The following is a 17,311-nucleotide window of genomic DNA, read 5'->3' as shown; positions in this document are numbered from 1 at the left end:
CTTTGCCCATGGGTAGCAAAGCACCCACTGCTTTTGCAGCTGGAGAGTGTTGGAGCCCTGAACCATCAACATTCCAGTCTCTGCCAGCTTTGCACCCCAAAAGTTGAGAAGGTTCGATCTGTCTCCTCAAAGCAGCCCAATCCCACTGAAAATGGCTCAATCCCACCCCAAAATTATTAGTGTTATTATTTTCTCTATGGAATTCTGGGGCAGCCAGTGCTAAACCTCAGCTCTCAGCAGGCTGAGGCTTGGTCTTGCATTTCTGCCTTTGCTCAGCCAGAAGATTTTCAATGTTTAATGAGTGTTTACCTTCCCTCACAGGAGGGAGGACACTGAACCCTTCCACAACAGGAGAAAAGTAGTATAAAAATTCAGAGAACACTGAAAAAAAGAAATAACTTTTGCTCTCATTTCTCCTTTTCATGTACTTCTTTTCTGCTTTCCTATAATCGATGTTATCCACAAGAGCAATTCTGTAGGTGATGGACTAAAACCAGCATCTAATTGAATGAGAATCATTCCATAAAACTAAATCAAAAATTATGGATTTGAAACTCTCTCAGATGAGCACAGGTTAGGAAAAGGGCTCCTCAGTCACTTAGAAAACTTGGCTGATGCTGCTCATTGTGTGCCTGAAATTTTTAAATAAATAATAAAAATTGTGCTACATGTCCTAGTTCAGCAGGTGGAACCAGTTTATCCCTGTGTGGATGATCAAAGCTGTGTATTCTACAGCCTCTCTTCATTTCCCAAAAGCTGTTAACAATGGAGCATTTGCAGCAGCTGCCCAGGGCACAGCTGACCCCTCAGGCTGGGAGCTGGGTGTGAAAGACATCTGTGAGATAAGAGCTGGGATAACTCCCCTGCAGGGAGTCGTTAGCACCTTGACACCCAGCCTGAGGGGGCGTGGCTGCTAATGGGCCATCAAGGGTTCCAAAGTACCCCCTGACTACCAGAGTTAATCACCTATTGTGTGACTCCCCGCCCAGGGGGAGGAGCTGGCTGCCCCCTGGGGGTACATGTCTTAGGGGAAGACTTCAGGGGACACTCATCGATTGAGAGGAGGACCAACACCTCGACAGGAGGAGACCAGCACCTTCAATCAGCCTGTGACGACCACTCTGCACCAGATTGCAACTGTCAGCTGCACCAACAGGTTTGCCACTTTGGACTTTTCCTTTGGACTTGGGGGAGCCACACAGGGTTCAGCACAGGGGCTAACAAACCCCTTTTTTCTCCTTGTGCCCCAGGGGGCTGGGTTAAAGGTCTGGGCTTTTGTGGGTGAAAACCAAATTTTCTCTTTCTGCCATTGCATTTCTTGTAATATTGTCATTAAATTGTAACTCTGACTTACAATCTCCTTTGTGTTGCGTTCATTTCTCCTGCCAGTTTACCTTTAAACCAGCACACCTCCCCACCTGGGGCTTCAACCACCCTCTGGAAGCATCTGAGCTGTGACCACCACTGGGACAGGACCACAGACACCACTGGGTGAGGACCACTGGCTTGATTGCCAGTCCCAGCAGCACAGCCTGACTGCAGTGCTGACTCTCAAGGTTCCTGCCAGGGTTTTGGGGTGTGGGGAAGGTGAATCCTATGGAAGGGGGGCGATTCCGTCTCTGTGCTGTGGCCACGTGTGTTTTATGGGAGGGGGAGGCTGGGCACAAACTTGACTGGACAGAGTGGGCCGGGCTTGGGAAATTTCTCCTCATGAGTTGGTTTAGCCCAGTTTTCTGTGTATAGTTTTCCGCATTTCTTGTTGGTAAAGAGTGTTTGGTGTTTTTTTTTCCTCTTCTAGATGTATTTGTTCACTCTTTCTGCATTGCAGAAACCTTATTAAGGAATCCTAGGCATGGGACTTCTGTCCAAGATAACCCCTCCCCTCCAAATTGTCTGAAAGACCCTGATGTCTTTCTAGAGATAGATTTTAGCGGAGAAACCTCCAGTCAATGTGGTAACATGGGGTTTTTTCCCTCCCTAAAAGGATTTCTCATATCCAAACCTTGACAGGATGGAGCAGGAGGCCGCAAGGAAGAGGAAGATGCCCCAGTAGCCCCAGGCAGGTGAGGAGGAAGTCAGTGCCCCTTTGCCCCTCTCTTGTGCTGCATCTTCCAGCCCAGCATGGCCCCGGCTGCAGGACAACCCCGCTGCCGACACCGTGCAGGAGGAACACTGTCACGATGCGGGAAACAAGAGACACTCAATGTGAGAATCAACAAGCTTCGATTTATTATCAAGAAACAGGCTCTTTTATGTCATAATGATAATTACTTCATACATATGATAATTAAGCTATACATAATATAATTCTAAGCTTATGATTGGATAACAAAGGTATGCAACCTTAAGACCCTTGAGGTTAAACATTGCTAAACTTAAAGACGGCTTGTCTGCTCTCAGATCCTGCTTTAATGTTCTAAGATCCTGTTTTCAATGGCTAGTGGTTTCTGGTCGTTAATTCTGCTTCGTCTGCACAATGGTTGTGCTAAGTTCTACATTTCTGTGGTCCATGTACCAGAAATATCTAACTGTTCCATACCTACATGTCCCTTTTCAGCTAGCCATGACTCCACAGAAGAGAATAAAAAATTAAAACGCAAATCAAATACAAATTACACACTAAGTAAAAAAGGTAGCAAGAGCAAACAGAAAAATATTCTACTTCCCTAGAAAAGATAATAAACTGCTGGAGGGCCTTGGTCTCTCCCCAGGAGCTCTGAGCTTCACCCCAAGTCTTTGCTCATCCAGCAGGAAGAAGAAGGAAGACCCCTCCTCCCTCTCTTTTTCTATCTGAGATGATGTCAGAATATGGTAGGCAATATCACTGGCCTGTAGAAGTCTGGGGAAGTGTGATCCAGTCAGTCTGCCAGGCCTCCCTTTATTTCTTTTCCAGTCATCCTCCTCCAACCCAGAGAGGCTCCTCCTTCTAGGCTTGTGTAACTGCAGCACATTTCACATCCATGGATACCCTGTGCAACAGTTTCCATGGCTAAGCCCACCTCTGAGCCACAAGCCCATCCATATATTTCATCTCTTCCTTGATGGCTCGAGGTGTCCTGGCCATGAAAAATTCCCTCTTGTGCTGCCAATGCCAAGGCACCTGAGCCCCTTCAATGCCAGCAGTCTGAGCCACCTGACGGTTGTTCTGCTGTTCTTCAGGGGCCTGACTCTTGGGTACAGGAGCACCCCTATGACACACCTTCACAGCAGGTGCCCCACCCTGGCACTGATACCTTTGCCACAAGGCAGCAGCCCAGATGGGATTCACCCTGTTCTGCCAGTTCTTCTGCTGCCATTGCTGCACCCACTCCACAGGGCATCTGGCATCATCATTAGTGGGAGCAGAGAAGGGATCTGCTGGAGTCCTGACCTCCAGTTTTAAGATGAGAAGTTGCAGGGAGCAGCCCGAGAGCTGCAGGGCAGCTGCTCGAGGTGATGACAGGACAGAGGGAGCTGTGCAGGCCTGGAGGGGCACAGGGGTTTGCCCTGTGCTGGCTCAGGAGCAGCTGGATGTGCCTCCTGCTGTGCCGGGGGGTGTGTGTGTGTGCCCTGCTGGGCACAGTGAGGAGCATCTGCAGCTGCCCCTTGTGCCAGGGTTGTGTCTGCTTTTGGTGCTGGGTGCAGAGAGGCCAACTGGGCTCCTCTTCTGGTGCCAGGGGTGGCAGGGTTGGGAAGTGCCCTCTGTGCTGCTGTTGAGTGCTGGGTAGGGCTGGCTGGTTCTGTGTGTGTGACAGTGTGCCCTGGGCCCTGAAGTGTCACAGTGTGCCCTGGGTTCCAGGTGGCCCTGCAGTGTCACAATGTCCTCTAGGTTCTCGAACTCCCTGCAGTGTCACAGTGTCCCCTGGTTCCATGAGGCCCTCCTGTGTACAAATGGCCCCTGAGAACCCTCAGGCCTGGCATTTATATCCCTTGTAATATTGGGGCATTTTGGGGCACCAAAACAGATGGATGAGATTGAGCCATTGGAGAGTATCCAAGGGAGGCAACTAAGATGGGCAAGAGCCTGTAGTGGCAGTGTGTGAGGAGCAGCTGGGGGCACTTTTTTATGTTGAGATGCACAAGAGGAGACTGAGGGGAAAACTCATTGCAGGTACAACTTCCTGGGCAGGGACAGAGGAGGGGCAGGCACTGATCTCTGCTCTGTGGGGACCAGGGACAGCACCCAGGGAATGGCCTGAAGTTGTGTCAGGGCAGGGTCAGGTTGGACCTTCCAAAGAGGTTCTTCCCCCAAGGGGTGGTGGGCACTGACCAGGCTCCCCAGGGTAGTGGGCACAACTCCAAGGCTGCCAGAGCTCCTGGAGGGTTTGGATGATGCTCTGGAGCACAGGGTGTGAGTCTTGGGGATGGGCCTGTGCAGGGCTGAGGTTTGGACTCCATGGTCCTTGCGGATCTCTTCCCACGCATCACATTCTGCCATTGTTTGACACCAGCTGCGCTGATCCCAGTGCGCAGTGACTCCCATACCCTCCCAAAATACTGTGGATGCTCCCTGTGTGGGGAGGGGTCCCAGCCTCACCCCAGCAGGTCTGGAGGAAGGGGAGACACCCTCCTACAGGTAACTTGTAAAGGAATGCGGGTCCCCCACAAGCCACTTCCAACACGGCAGAATTGGGGATTATAACCCCCCTCAGGCAGCAGTGGAGCCAGGGGGCCACTGCAACACCCAGAATGAGGGGGGACGGGGGGGAGGAACTCTGAGGAGCCATTTAGAACCACTAAAACAAGATGTAAAACAGCAGGATTTTTCCGTCAATAGAGTCATCTCATCCCCCTGATTGCAAGAGGGTCAACTCAGCCCAAGAAAATAAGAAGCAAAACCCTCAAAAGATATTTAAAGCCCCCTGAACTGCTGCAAAGCAGCAGGATCCCCTCAGAAAGAGCTCTCTGTGTCCCTCTCTGTGGGTTCCCACTCCAAGTGCTGATGTCACATGTCCCCCACACTCCCTCACATTACCCTCCTCAGGATAGGAGGGCACCACAGAAACTCCCTCGGTTTTTCCACACACCCCATCTCACGTTTCCCAAATCCCATCCCATTCCCCTTCAAGTCCCATCCCAACCCTCCCAATTTGCATCCAAGCCCTCCCAATTTTATCCCATTCTCCCTGGATTTGTAGCATCCTTTCTCCTGCTGGTGACTCCCCCTAAGTGGATTGAAATTGGATTAAACCATTTTGAGATGCGATTGAGTCATTTCAAGTTGGCATGGAGCCATTTTGGGGTGAGATTGAGGTGTTATGAGCTGAGAGATCAATCCCTCTCAGATATTGGACTGCAAAATGATGGAGAAATGTCAGTCGGTCTGGACACCTCCAGTTTTTGAGAAAAAAACCCCAAATCCCCACAGAACCCTGAAATCTTCCTGGATATCTGTTTGATCCCCAAATTCCTGCCCGAATTCCCAAGAGAATGATGGAAATTTAGATGTCTTTGTTAGATCTCTTTATTTAAACTTCAATTTCAGGTGATTTTAAGAGATGGAGATGAATCAAATAAAATATTTTAAAAAAACCACAAAAAACCCGAATCATGTAAATGCATATGGGGTTGAGTTGGGTGGCCTTTAGAGAATTAGAATTATAGAATTATTTAGTTTGGAAAATATCTCAAACGCCATTCAGGACTCCTTTTGGCCACCAGAAGAACTAAGTGAGAGCAGGGGAGATTTTTAGGGTCAAAAGTCAGCAAATCCCCCTTCCCAATGAATTTCACACATCAGTCTCTGTCCCCACGTGGGATGGTTCTGACTTAGTAAAATGCCAATTAAGCATTTCAGAGGAAAAGTCCCTCCTCCTCCCCCACCCTCCTCCCACCCCAAAAAAACTTCAACAAACAAACAACAGATGATAGTTCAGTAGATTATGGAATATTAAACAGAATAGAGAGAAAAAGAAAAACCCAAATAAAATACACACTACACACTAAGAATAAAAGCTAGAAAGAGAAATAATAAAAAAATTCTACTTTCCTAGAAAAGATAATAAAATGCTGGAGGGCCTTGGTCTCTCCCCAGGACCTCTGAGCTTCACCCCAAGTCTTTGCTCATCCAGCAGGAAGAAGAAGGAAGACCCCTCCTCCCTCTCTTTTTCTCTCTGAGATGACGTCAGAATATGGTAGGCAATATCATTGGCCTGTAGAAGTCAACTGGCCTGACCTGGCTCAAGTCAGCTGATTGTCCAAGGCCTGCACTAGAAAACAAAGCCTAAATCTGGGCCTAACTAAACCCATGACACCATGGATGTTCCTCCCCCTGTGTAAATTCATGTGCCCACAGAGAACCAGGAGGATGAGGAGAACACCAGCCAGGCGTGTTCCTAACGTGGATCACTGGGAATGTGGTTCATGAGTTGTGTTAAAAACATGGTTCTTGTGATGAGTGATGGAGTTGGAGCAGCAGACAAAGCTCTTCCCACATTTGGGGCACGCACAGGGCTTCCCTTACTGGTGGGTTCGTTGGTGTTTGGTCAAGTTGGAGCTGACGCTGAAGTTCTTCCCACACTCGTCACACTTGTATGGCCGCTCTCCAGTGTGGATACGCCGCTGGGTGATGAGGTTGGACTTCTGATTGAATCTCTTTCCGCAGTCGGTGCAGCAGAAGGGCCTCTCCCCCATGTGTGTGCGCAGATGAATGAGAAGATTGGAGCTGGTGCGACACCTCTTCCCACACTCAGAACACTCGTAGGGACATTCCCCAGTGTGGATCTTCTTGTGTTGCTTAAGGTTGGATCTGCGATTGAAGCTCTTCCCACATTCCTCACATGTGTAAGGCCGTTCCCCAGTGTGGATGTGCTGATGGCGAGTCAGATCTGAGCTCTGGCTGAAGCGCTTCTCACATTCCAAGCACTTGTAGCGCTTCTCCCTTCTCTGAAGCTGCTGCTGCACCACCAGGTCAGAGCTCTGGCTCAGTCTTTGACTGCCTTCCCCGGACACGTTGTGTGTTTCCTCCTCGGATGTCTCTTGGCTCGGCTTGAAGCTCCTCTTCCTGTGGGATCGCCGTGGCTTTTCCTCCCCTGTACCATGGAGCTGTTCAAAACAGCCTCTGCTGTGAAGTTCTGCCCGGGGAATTTCTCCTTCGTACTCTCCATGCGCAGTACGGGGCCTGGAGCAGGAAGGAACAAGGACACTCAGGGCATTTGCCTCTGGCCCACAGGGAAGGCCAAGGACATCCCCCCAAACCCGGCCCTGGCAGGACGGCGTCGGCAGCGGGGTTGTCCTGCAGCCGGGGCCATGCTGGGCTGGAAGATGCAGCACAAGAGAGGGGCAAAGGGGCACTGACTTCCTCCTCACCTGCCTGTGGGTCCCGGGGCATCTTCATCTTCTTGGCAGTCTCCTTCTGCATCCTTTCAATGTTTGGAAAGGAGAAATCCTGTTCTGGGGTAAAAAACCAACATGTTAGCACATTGGTTGGGGGTTTCTACTCTCAAATCTATCTCTAGAAACACACCAGTGTCTCAGTTGAGATAAATTGCAATAGGGAGTAATTCTGGAGGGAAGTCTCCTGCCCAGGGTTCCCTACTCAGGTGTCTGCAATGCAGAGAAAGTGAACAAATACATCTAAATATAAGGGGGAAAACTCCAACTCTTTACCAAGAAAAATTGCTGAAAACAACTCATAAACTGGGCTAAACAAACTTGGGAGAAGAAACTTCCCAAGCCCAGCCCACTCTGTCCAGTCAAGTTTGTACCCAGCCTCCCCCTCCCATAAAACACACATGGCCACAGCACAGAGACAGAATGGCCCCCCTTCCATAGGATTCACCTTCCCCACACCCAAAACCCTGGCAGGAACCTTGAGAGTCAGCACTGCAGTCAGGCTGTGCTGCTGGGACAGGCAGTCAAGGCAGTGGTCCTCACCCAGTGGTGTCTGTGGTCCTGTCCCAGTGGTGGTCACAGCTCAGATCCTTCCAGAGGGTGGTGGAAGCTCCAAGTGGGGAGCTGTGCTGGTTTAAAGGGAAACTGGCAGGAGAAATGAACACAACACAAAGGAGATTATAAGTCAGAGTTACAACTTAATGAAAATATTACAAAAAATGCAATGGCAGAAAGAGAAAAATTGGGTTTAACCCACAAAACCCCAGCAGTATAACCCAGCCCCCTGGGGCACAAGCACAAAGGGGTTTCTTAGCCCCTGTGCTCAACCCTGTGTGGCTCCCCCAAGTCCAAAGGAAAAGTGCAAAGTGGCAAACCTGTTGGTGCAGCTGACAGTTGCAGTCTGGTGGAGAGTGCTGGTCACAGGCTGGTTGAAGGTGGTGGTCTCCTCCTGTCGAGATGTTGGTCCACTTCTCAATCCAGCAAGTGTCCCCTGAGGTCTTCCCCCAGGATATGTACCCCAGGGAGCAGCCAGTCCCTCCCCCTGGGCGGGGAGTCACACAATGGGTGATTAACTCTGGTAGTCAGGGGGTATTTTGGAACCCTTGATGGCCCATTAGCAGCCACGCCCCCTCAGGCTGGGTGTCAAGGTGCTAACGACTCCCTGCAGGGGAGTTATCCCAGCTCTTATCTCACAGATGTCTTTCACACCCAGCTCCCAGCCTGAGGGGTCAGCTGTGCCCTGGGCAGCTGCTGCAAATGCTCCATTGTTAACAGTTTTTGGGAAATGAATAGAGGGTGTGGAGTACACAGCTTTGATCATCCACACAGGGATAAACTGGTCCCATCTGCTGAACTAGGACATGTAGGACAAATTTTTATTAATCATTCAAAAACTTGAGGCACACAATGAGCAGCATCAGCCAAGTTTTCTAAGTGACTGAGGAGTCCTTTTCCTAAACTGTGCTCATCTGAGAGAGTTTCAAATCCCTCCTTTTTGATTTAGGTTTATGAAATGATTCTCGTTCTCGATGCTTTTTTTAGGCCATCACCTACAGAATTGCTGTTGTAGATAACATTGATTATAGTGATTATAGGAAAGCAGAAGAGAAGCAAATGGAAAGACAAATGAGAGCAAAAGTTATTTCTTTCTTTCAGTCTTCTCTGAATTTTTTATACTAGTTCTCTCTTTTTGTGGAAGGGTTCAGTGTCCTCCCTCCTGTGAGGGAAGGTAAACATTAAACAATAAAATTATTCTGGCTGAGCAAAGGCAGAAGTGCAAGACCAAGCCTCAGCCTGCTGAGAGGTGAGGTTTGGCATTGGCTGCCTCAGAATTCCAGAGAGAAAATAAGAACAATGATAATTTTAGGGTGGGATTGAGCCATTTTCAGTAGGATAGAGCTGCTTTGAGGAGAGAGATCAACCCTTCTCATCTTTTGGGGTGCAAAGCTGGCAGAGACTGGAATGTTGATGGTTCATTGCTCCAACACTCTCCAGCTGCAAAAGCAGTGGGTGCTTTGCTACCCATGGGCAAAGGAACCACCCAGAACCAGAGGGGAACACCCACCCGTGGAGGGGACAGGCTGGGCCTGGATCCAGGGAAGGAAAGTGGGATTTTTATGCTTTTATATCACTACAGAGAAGAACCAAAACTGCTCCAAATCTACTTTCCATGCACACAAAAGTGTTCTAAACCCTACATCTACAGATATATTGATAAAGTAAATCTAATCTTCCCCAGGGTGTGGATTAAACAGAACTTGGGTCACCCTCACCTTCAGGGGTCAGGTCAGGTGCTGGACATTGGGGAAGCTTCTGGCAGCTGCTCACAGAACCCACCCCTGAAGCCCCTCCCACTACCAAAACCTGGCCATGCAAACCCAATGCACTGCCCAGCATGGAACACCCAGAATGTGGGTCAGCAGGTCAGTGCCCAGCATGGAGCACCTGGAACGTGGGTCACCAGGTCTCTGTTAAACAGGGCTCACAAGGAATTTTGGTTATCAAGTCTTTAACCATTTTGTCCACTGATGCTTGAGGAGATGTGAGCTGCTCTGAAACCTCTTTCCGTATTCCAAGCACTTGCAGGGCAGTTCCCAATGTGGATGTGTTTTATCCGCTTAAATACTGCAGAGAAAAAAAACCCAGCACTTTAGGTTCAAATATTTTCTCCAAACAAAATTAAAACTTTTACAAGTTAGTTGGTTATACCAAAACCTGTTTCTTTTTTTTTGGTTCTTTTTTTTCTATTTTTTTTTTTCATTTTCTATCTAATTTTAAGAGGTGCAGAGAGAGATAGAAAAAGGTTGGGGAAAAGCCAAGGTTGCTTTTAGAAGCAAAGAAAAATCTTACCACCAGAAGCTACTTTTTTCCTGAGATACCCTGTGGGAGAAAACAGTTTCCACCTTTTTTTTTCCTTCTGTTTCTCATCCATTTGTGATAGATATCTCTGGCCCCAAGAGGCTTGGAATGCTGTCTTTGGATATGTAGAGTTGTTGCTCAGGAGAAGCTGTTTTAGCCTTTCTGGGCTGAGCAAAGTGGGGTCCTTCTGAGGAGGTGAGAGAGGGGGAATTAGGGAGAGATTTTCCATTATGGTAACCGGTTTGCTCTCTTTCCTTTCCCCCCCCTGAATTCTCAAGGTGCCTTCTCTGAGTTTTCATAGTGTTCCAAAAGGTTTGTACGTGATTTTTGGCAGGCAGCTACGAGCCCAACAGCAGGAACCTTTATGGCAGGCAGGCTCCAGCAGGATGCTCTGGCAGGAAGTTTGTTTGGGAGCTTTTAGCAAAATGTTAACAGAAAACTTTTCAATAGGATGTCTTTGGCAGAGAAACAGTGGAGGAACATTGTTCCTTGTAGTTCTGTATAATGTGATTGTCTCAGGGGACACACAGAAGTCCCCTCTGATCCATCCTGGGGCTGGTTCTGCTTCTCCCAACCTCGGCTCCTCCCTGCAAGGTCCCCCCAGGACTGTTCCCCACAGCCCCCCTAATAGTTGGGACTGGTAAGAACTGGGAAGCTTTACTGGGAAAAGTGGAATCAGGTGGTGTTAGACTAAAAGCAGGAGCTGTGGGGACATGCAACCCCTCCAAAATCAGCCGAGGGATGGGGGTGGATGGTCCATGCTGTGTCTGCTGATGGCTCAGGAGCTCTGTGGGGAGAGAACAGGGGGTGACACTGAGGTGGGGGATCCCCTTGGAGGGCATACATGGGGGTAGGGACAGGACCCTCAGGAACCCCCTCCCTTTCTGGGACAGGTAGAAGCTGAGCCCCAGCCCCAGGACAAAGAAGACCAACACGAAGCCCCCAATCCCTGTCACTGTCTTGCCGCAGGCAGCACGTGACAGCTCTGGGAGGTCTGGAGACTTCTCACTGAGTCTCCAGAACATCCCCAAACCCCCTGCCCTTTGCCCTCAACTCACCCAGGACCATCTTGATTCTCCTCCCACCCCCTTCAGGATTCCATTCTCCCCCTCCCCCCCCCCTCCACACATCCTAACTGGAATGATCCAATCTCACTACCAGCAACCCAAGGGTTCCCCCAAACCCCTTCCAACTCTTCACAGCCTTACAAGGACTTCGAAAGCCATTCCCAATCCCTTTCTAGTTAACCTTGGCTGTTCCATATTTCCCTTCTAATTGATCTCTGGACCATTAAAAACCCCTTTCCAGTATGCCAGGTCTCTTAATCCCCTTCTTAGTAATCCCCCAAGAAAACCAAATCCCACCCAGTTTCACTCATGGCTTCCCATACCCCCTTCCATGACTCTCTAAACCTTCTCTGTACCAGTCCATTCCCTCCCCAAACTGCCCTGAATTACCACCAGACTCCCCAAACTGCCTGCCAGTTTCCCAAGGCTTCCCCAACCCCCTTCCCAATTAGTCCCAGGATCCCCAGCCTCCCTCCAAGTTGCCAGGCCATACCCCAGTCCCAGCTGAGGGGGTGCTGCAGGATGATGTGCCCCACCCAGCAGGTGAAGGTGATCCTTCCTGGGGGGATTTCCACCATCACCAGCAGCTGGTGGGTCCTGTCCTTATTGGGGACCATTTTTGTGGCCACCAAGGGCTCTGAGAGCTCTTGCCCACCCTGGAACCACCTCACCTGTACCTGGGCAAGCTAGAAATCCATCATGGAGCAGAGCAGGGGCCTGGGTGGACTGAGAGCTCAATAGAATCAGTGAGGTGGAAAAGCTGGTGGACACTGGGAGAGAGGCAAGGGGGCTGCAGGGACACTCAGAAAGACTGGGAATGGTCTGGGAAGGGTTGGGAGAGACACTGAGAGAGACAGGGGACATGGGGTGACACATGAAGCTTCCTATTCCTTATTCATTCCTGGGGACTGTTCTGTCATAATTTCCCAAACCTGGACCTTCCAATCTCTGCTGTTTGGGCAGGATCGTGCCCCACGTTGGGGCTCCGGTGTCCAGAGGAGGAAGGAGAACAACAGGTTTGGTCCCCAGGATTGTGTCAGGAGGTTCAACAGCCTGGGGGGTGTGTGGTGGCCTGGCAGGTTTCTCTCTGTCCTTGGCTGTGGGGTCTGCAGGGAGCAGTTTTTCCTGCCCTGTTTGCACTCTGGTGCTGCCCCACTGCTGGGCCCCTCAGCAGGTGGATGTTTCTGACCTGAGGTGTTCTCACACACACCAGATATGCATGAGGGGCACTGAGGTGTGTTTTCCTTCCTCAAATCCTGTGTCGTGGACATACCTGGTCCTTTCCTGGAGCATCTCCTGCCAAACTGGGTCCTTGCCTGATTGCACAAGAGCAGAAAAAGGGTCATTTGCAGTGGCAGTTGTTGGGGGACCTGCCCTGGTCCCTGTGGCTCTGCCTGTGGGGACAGGGAGGGTCTGGTGCCGTTTGCTCTTCCACGATCCCAGTCCTTGTGGTACAACTCTGTATTTGGTACCACAGTGAACTTCTCTGATGAAGGTTGAAAAAGATTTGCAAGTTTGAAAGATTCCCAAGTAGGTTGATAGACAAGGAACAGAGCTGCATTTTGGAAGATGTGTAAAAACCTAAATTTCTAGATTTATCAGTAGCAAGACAGGGCCCACCCAAGCCCTCAGGCTACATACTGGGTCATTACAGAACCCTGGGAGACACAGGAATGTTTATGTCTTCACACCAATGACTCAGCTGTGATAACTGTGATAACTCCCCTCTGGAGAGCCATCAGCACCTTCACACCCACCCTGAGGGCTCATCTCTGCTAATGGGCCATTGGGGACTGGAACAAGAGGCAGCTCCAATAACCCAGACCATCAAAGACTCCAAACCAATCCCATGACGTACAGGGTCAAACCACCCATTCTGAAAGTCCCCACCCTGAGTGAAATACTGGGCATTCCCACTGGAATCTGAGCACCAAAAATCATTGGGTTTTGGGGATTTCTGGTATCACTATTTCATAGAATGTATTGTTGTCCTTCCTTTAAAAATTTCTTAGTGACTCTTTTGTGCTGGGGTGAAGGTGGCCGGAGAAAATGTCGAGAAGGAAGGAGTGGATACACAGAAATCTGAAATAATCCTGTCTTTGCAAGAGTCAGACAAAAAAATTGTTTCTGCAGAAAAAGGGAGAATTAGGCCAAAAGGCTGCAGCAGGAGCATTGCTTGCTGCTGAGCTCCAAGACAGGCTGCAAATGGTGGCACTGCTTTGCTGCTGAGCATGGGCATGTCTGAGAGATTCAGGTGGAGCTTTGGAATGTGCAGGAGAGAGGGAGAATGTTACAGGGAGATTTGCAGGATGTAAAACCAGTAACAAAGCCTTGTAACTCAAACTTCCTGTGTTCAGGGGAGGAGCTGAGAGACAGTGAGCCAGTCTGTTGTTGTGAGAAAGAGCAAAACATCAGGTTTGCATTGACAGCTGATGATGAGGAAGGAGCAGATTGACCCTTAATTAAAGCTGAAACAACCACTGTGTGCCAGGGTCAGCAAAGTGCTGCTAAACTGGCACCGTGTGTGGCTCCCAAGATATCAAAGCCTGGCCCTGGATCAGGGGAGATGGAAATCCAGTCACTATTAATGCAGTGGGATTCTGAGGGGCTGGAGCCACTTCCCAGGTGGCACAAAGTTAAACCACTGGAGCAAAAGGAGCATGTGTTATCTGCCCAACTGATAAGGTCAGTTCATGGCTCCAGGGTGAGGAGCAGAAACCTCCTAAAAACCCTCAAAGTGACCCAGCACAAGGGGCAGCTCTTGCTGAATTTTTACAAGCAGTCTCACTGCCTCTGGACAGGAAATTAATGGGAGGAGACCCTCTGAAATGATGCGGGAAACAACAACAGCAGTGCAGGGAGCACTGCATGGAAGAGGAGTTAAAACTCCACCTGAGAGATCCCCAGTTCATGCAGTTGACCACCTGATTCACTAAGGAGTAGCTTTTTGGGTGAAGTTTGTTTAGTTTTCTATTTCCAGGAATTCCAGCACTCCCCACTGAAGATCAAAGGAACCAGCTGGGACTGGGGGAACTGCCAGCAGATGTGCAGGAGAAGGCTCACATAAAGCAGCCAATGGGTGATGAGCATCTTTCGCTCAGGATGTGTCACCTTGTTAATGTCAGCATTTCGGACTCAAGTTGCTGCTTTAGGAGCATTATTCCAACCTGCCTTTCAATAATCAGTCTGTCCTGGGTGAAATTTCCACTTCTCTTTTTATAGGAACCTGCCAACAGGTGAGATGGAGCTGTGTGGAACCAACAAAACTTTTAATTTCCCCGTAAATATTAAATAATATTTCTTGTGGTTTGTTTGTGTTTTCATTGAGAGGGATTCATTGGGAGGTAAAATATTAGCAGGACATTATAAAGCAAACATTTTTATTAATTCTTATTGAATTTTGCTAAATCATTTTTTGTTTATACTAAAAAAGAAAGAATGGAGTGGAATAATCTCTTAGTCTTCTCTTATGGAGAGTTACTTTAAATTCAATCACTTGAGAACTAAAAGAGAAAACCCAGTTTAATTTGTGAGTTTCTACAAGAGATTTTGCATGTTTGAAATCATACCAATAAGTATCAACCTTCCCAGAGTTTTTCTTCAGAAAGTTTCGGATTTATTATAAAAATTTGTCTAAATCTTACAGAGATTTTGACACGTGAACTAAAAGATCTTAACAGAATAAAAGAAACTATTCCATACAAAAAGGTTGAGACCCCCTTCCTAAATCAGAAGGAGTTTCAGCTTTGGACTGCAAATGGGACATGGATAAAATACAGGAAAACCTTTTCCCAGCTTCCAAGACCTGTAACCATTTTAGGAAATACTTGCACTCTGCACCACTGACATTTCTCAGTTGTGGGTGCAGCTTTGTGGAACATTAATTGGAAAGGAATGTTGTGAAGATAAATTGTGACAGAGAAAATATCCCAGAAAATCCGACCTGGACTCTGTTTTGGGGGACCCTCAGCACCAAGGAGACAGCAGATCCAGACCCACAGGACACCACTGGGTTCCATGGAGTGGGGATACATTTCCTGTTTTAACTTTTCTCTGTCACCCTCTTTCCCTCCCCCTCTCCTTTTTCCTATTTCTTTCTATTTCTCTTTCTTTGCCTCACATTTACTCTTAAATAAAATCCATCCTCTTGACTTTGGCATCTGGTCCTCTTTGCACCTTAATTTGGACAGAGACATTTCTAATAATTTTAATAACTGGATGATAACCCCAATCAGAGCCCCCTCACAGCACAGATGGAGAGAAAGTCCCCACAGTGCACCTGAGAGGTGTGTCAGGGGAAACCGTGTGGATCAGTCCTGTCTCAAGCAAAGGCAAACCCATCTGTGGGATTGATTTTGCTCAAGGACAAAGTTGCACTTGGTGGGTAATTCAGAAAAACAGGGAAACATGGTGTGTACCTGAAGAGGACCTATTTGTGGTGTAAAACTGTCTGTTCCATTGTTCCTATTTGTGTATAATATTGGATATAGAGGTGCAGAGTTAATGTGCTATTCAGGGCATACTGGGGAAAAGGGGAAAAAAAGAAAAGGGAATAGAGTGGTGGATAATGTCCTGGGTGACACAAAACTTCTGGTATCCTCCTTCTCTTTGCTCTGTTCCCCAAAATGCCTGCTAATTGGGAGTGGGAGGGGAATTTGAGATTAAATAAGGGTGGTCCTGTTCTCCTGGCAGAAGAATGTGTGCCCAGGTGTGAAAGGCTGGAATGCTGATGACTCAGACAGTGCAGGTGGAGCTGATGATGTGCAAAGTGACCCCCAAGGTTGTGAGGGTGTGCACACCTGCCAGCTCAGGCTCCAGGTAGGTGTGTTTTCCTTGGCCTTGCACAGGGACTGAGCTGTGATAACTCCCCCCTGGGAGCATTGAGACAATTCCCACACATGGCCTGGAGATTTTCACCTCTGCTAATGAGCCATCATGGATCCAACCTATTTTTTCTCTGCATCTTTTAATAACAGGATTATTTCAGATTTCTGTGTAACCACTCCTTCAATCTCCACATTTTCTCCTGACACATCCGCCCCAGGGGCAGAAGGCCGGCTAAAAATTTTTTAAAGGACAACAAAATATTTTCTTTTCATTGGCTGCACAGCACAGCCATGTTCTCCAAAAGTTCCTGTGGAAGGAATCTCAAAACCTCCCTCAGAGAGAAGCTGAGACAAATTTTCCAAGAGTCTAGCAGTCCCTACAGAAGACAAGGAACAGAGGTGCATTTTGGAAGATGTGAAAAAATTCCAAATTTATACATTTATCAGTATAAATACAGAGCCCAACCAAGCCCTCAGAGTACAAGCTGGGTGTGAGAGAACCCTGGGAGGCACAGGAATGTTTGTGTCTTCACAGCAATGACTCAGCTGTGATAACTCCCCTCTGGGGAGGCATCAACACATTCACACCCTCCCTGAGGGCTCATGTCTGCTAATGGGCCATTAGGGGCTGGAACAATAGGCAGCTGCAATGACTCACACCATCAAAGACTCCAAAAATATCCCAGGATTCACAGGGTCAAATCACCCACTGCTGAAGTCCCCAGCCTGGGTGAGGTGCAGGGCATTCCCACTTGAACCTGAGTATGTCAAATCTTCAGGGATTGGCATTTCTGGTATCACTATTTGTATCCAGAGGGGGACTAAGACTTTAACAGAACTGCAACAGCCACTCTTGACCAGACTGTGACCATCATCCTCACCAAAAGGTTTCCTTTCCTTTTCCTGTGAATTCAGGGATAACACGTGACACTCAGCACAGGGGCTAATGAAGACCATAATGTTCATGCCCCAGCGGGATGGGTTATACAATTGGTTTATTGAGGGCTGAAACAAGCTTTTCTCTGTATCATTGCATTTCTTGTAATCTTTCTAGTAAATTGCATCTCCAACTTAGAACTTTCTTGACTCAGGTTAATTTCTCCCTTCCAGCATAACCTTTAAACCCTGTGCCCCAGAGCATCATCCAAACACTCCTGGACTCAGAGAAGAACTTTTGAAAATTCAGGGAGGGAAAATGAAAGAGAGCAAAGTGGTAACCCCATGGGAAAATGTCTCCCTATTTCCCCC

The 17,311-nt window shown here is 48.4% G+C and overlaps 2 protein-coding genes across 2 annotated transcripts in view; one reads left to right on the top strand and one right to left on the bottom strand.

Annotated features, from left to right (window-relative positions):
- LOC139684162 (uncharacterized) overlaps positions 1–17,311 on the top strand; it is a 1,455,962-nt gene that overhangs the window by 1,354,469 nt on the left and 84,182 nt on the right. Inside the window, 1 exon segment of the mRNA XM_071579763.1 lies at positions 870–875. Coding sequence (XP_071435864.1) covers positions 870–875 — 6 coding nt within the window.
- LOC139684161 (uncharacterized) overlaps positions 1–17,311 on the bottom strand; it is a 1,434,678-nt gene that overhangs the window by 1,394,617 nt on the left and 22,750 nt on the right. The window contains 1 exon segment of the mRNA XM_071579762.1: positions 6,443–6,862. Within this exon segment, the coding sequence (XP_071435863.1) occupies positions 6,443–6,862 (420 nt within the window).

The sequence above is a fragment of the Pithys albifrons genome, chromosome 33 (assembly GCF_047495875.1).
Source record: "Pithys albifrons albifrons isolate INPA30051 chromosome 33, PitAlb_v1, whole genome shotgun sequence".
In the NCBI taxonomy this organism is placed as follows: domain Eukaryota; kingdom Metazoa; phylum Chordata; class Aves; order Passeriformes; family Thamnophilidae; genus Pithys; species Pithys albifrons.
Note: the sequence above shows the minus strand (reverse complement) of the source record. Positions and strands in the feature narration are given on the sequence as shown.